General features: G+C 40.1%; 1 protein-coding gene across 1 annotated transcript in view; it reads left to right on the top strand.

The window, feature by feature from the left end:
- Nucleotides 1–39: 39 nt before the first annotated feature.
- LOC108622018 (uncharacterized) overlaps nucleotides 40–1,741 on the top strand; it is a gene marked incomplete at its 5' end in the record, with an annotated part of 6,590 nt that continues 4,888 nt past the window's right edge. Inside the window, 4 exons of the mRNA XM_026811171.1 lie at nucleotides 40–369; nucleotides 1,002–1,105; nucleotides 1,182–1,336; nucleotides 1,418–1,728. Coding sequence (XP_026666972.1) covers nucleotides 40–369; nucleotides 1,002–1,105; nucleotides 1,182–1,336; nucleotides 1,418–1,728 — 900 coding nt within the window. The remainder of the gene's footprint in view (nucleotides 370–1,001; nucleotides 1,106–1,181; nucleotides 1,337–1,417; nucleotides 1,729–1,741) is intronic.

Here is a 1,741-nt window from a genome sequence, read left to right as displayed (position 1 = left end):
ATTTTAAATAGATTAATATATTTAACATAATTTTGTTGTACAGCGGAAGTGAATGGCAAGCATGTGGCAAACGGCAATAAAGAAGAGATCGCCGCCAGTGGCGATGAGGTCGATGCCGTGCAAGAGGCGATCGGGAATCTTGGCAAATGGCAAATATTCGTCTGTCTGGCGATTTCTCTCGTCAAGTTTCCGATTGCTTGGCACCAGCTCGCGATCGTCTTCATGGCGCCGCATCAGAACTACAACTGCACCGCGCCGGCACGTGATGAAACGTCTGACCAGTGTATGGTCAATGTCAATGGAACGGTGACAGAATGCACCGAGTGGGAGTACGACAGGAGTACGTTCACGGAAACAATAATATCCCAGGTAATTGTTCAAAAGCTTGTTAGTTTATACGCGTCATCACTCCCCGCTTCGAGAATCCGAGAGCGGGTAGCGCGGGTAATTCGTTCCTTGAATTACAGTGGCGGAGTTCGAATAGATTATTTTTAACAAATGTTTTGTCGCTTAATAAAATTTGCTTAATATAAACTCCGGCGAACGTTCCTGCTCCTCCTCGAAAATGGAATGATGAAAGCGAACCGTGTGATGGATGTAAAAAAAAAAAAAAAAAAAAATGAAATATAAGAACAATTTAGATGCGTTTCATGAGGTTTAAGTCGTGATGGGTAAGTGAGAAGACTCGGTTGGTATGTTTTTAAATAGTGACGTAGTTTAGTTTTGTTCAGTGTGCTACGATCTGTGAAACTATATTTAACATGCAACATAAATCTTAGCGGATACGGGATACACCCTGTTCGGCTTACGTATTTCGTTAAAATTTTTTTTATATAAGATATCGTAGAAAAAATAGGTTTATTGGAAATAACTTTTAACATTTCTCGTCATACCTTTAATGCAGGATATTACAATAATATTTTTGGTTACCATTCATCGGCATATCATTTCACTCATGAGAATTATTTTAAACGTTTTCGCTCATGATTTAATTTTTTCAGTGGAACTTAGTGTGCAGTCGAACACATTACGCCAATATTCAACAATCGATATTGATGTTCGGCGTCCTCCTGGGCAATGTAATATTCGGCAATCTAGCAGACAGGTACAGAAAATCCTAACATTTTAAACATACAATTCCATGAACAACCAAAAATGTTATTGTTTAATCGTCGTACTAGGTACGGTAGAAAAATGCCGTTGATGGTATCTGTAGTTTTGCAATTAATTTCTGGTATCGGATGTGCCATAGTGCCATGGTTCCCGGCGCTTTTGTTAATGAAATTGATTAGTGCCTTAGCCACTGGAGGCACGATGGTTACCAGTTACGTTATTTGTAAGTAATAGATATCTTGATGTCTAAAAGGCTATCTATGTATAATTTCTCACATTGTTAATACTCTGAATATAATGCTAGGTATGGAAATTGTCGGTACTAAATGGCGAGCAGCCATCACAGTACTTTATCAAATACCATTCAGCTTGGGTCATATGTCATTGGCCGGGCTCGGGTATTTCTTTCGCCATTGGCAACATCTCCAAATCGCCATCACCCTGCCATCCATCATCCTCCTAAGTTACTGGTGGATCGTGCCTGAATCTCCTAGGTGGTTGCTCGCCTTTGGAAAGCAGCGTGCGGCTTGCAAAGTTCTGCAGAAGGCAGCTAACATCAATAAGATTAAAAACAAGGACATTCCAGAGTTAGTCAGGCAACATTGCTTGCATCAGGTAAAAAATAAAG

The sequence above is a fragment of the Ceratina calcarata genome, unplaced genomic scaffold (genome assembly GCF_001652005.2).
Source record: "Ceratina calcarata isolate Rehan_Ccalc_2016 unplaced genomic scaffold, ASM165200v1 scaffold198.2, whole genome shotgun sequence".
In the NCBI taxonomy this organism is placed as follows: domain Eukaryota; kingdom Metazoa; phylum Arthropoda; class Insecta; order Hymenoptera; family Apidae; genus Ceratina; species Ceratina calcarata.
This window is presented reverse-complemented; position numbering and strand designations above follow the sequence as displayed.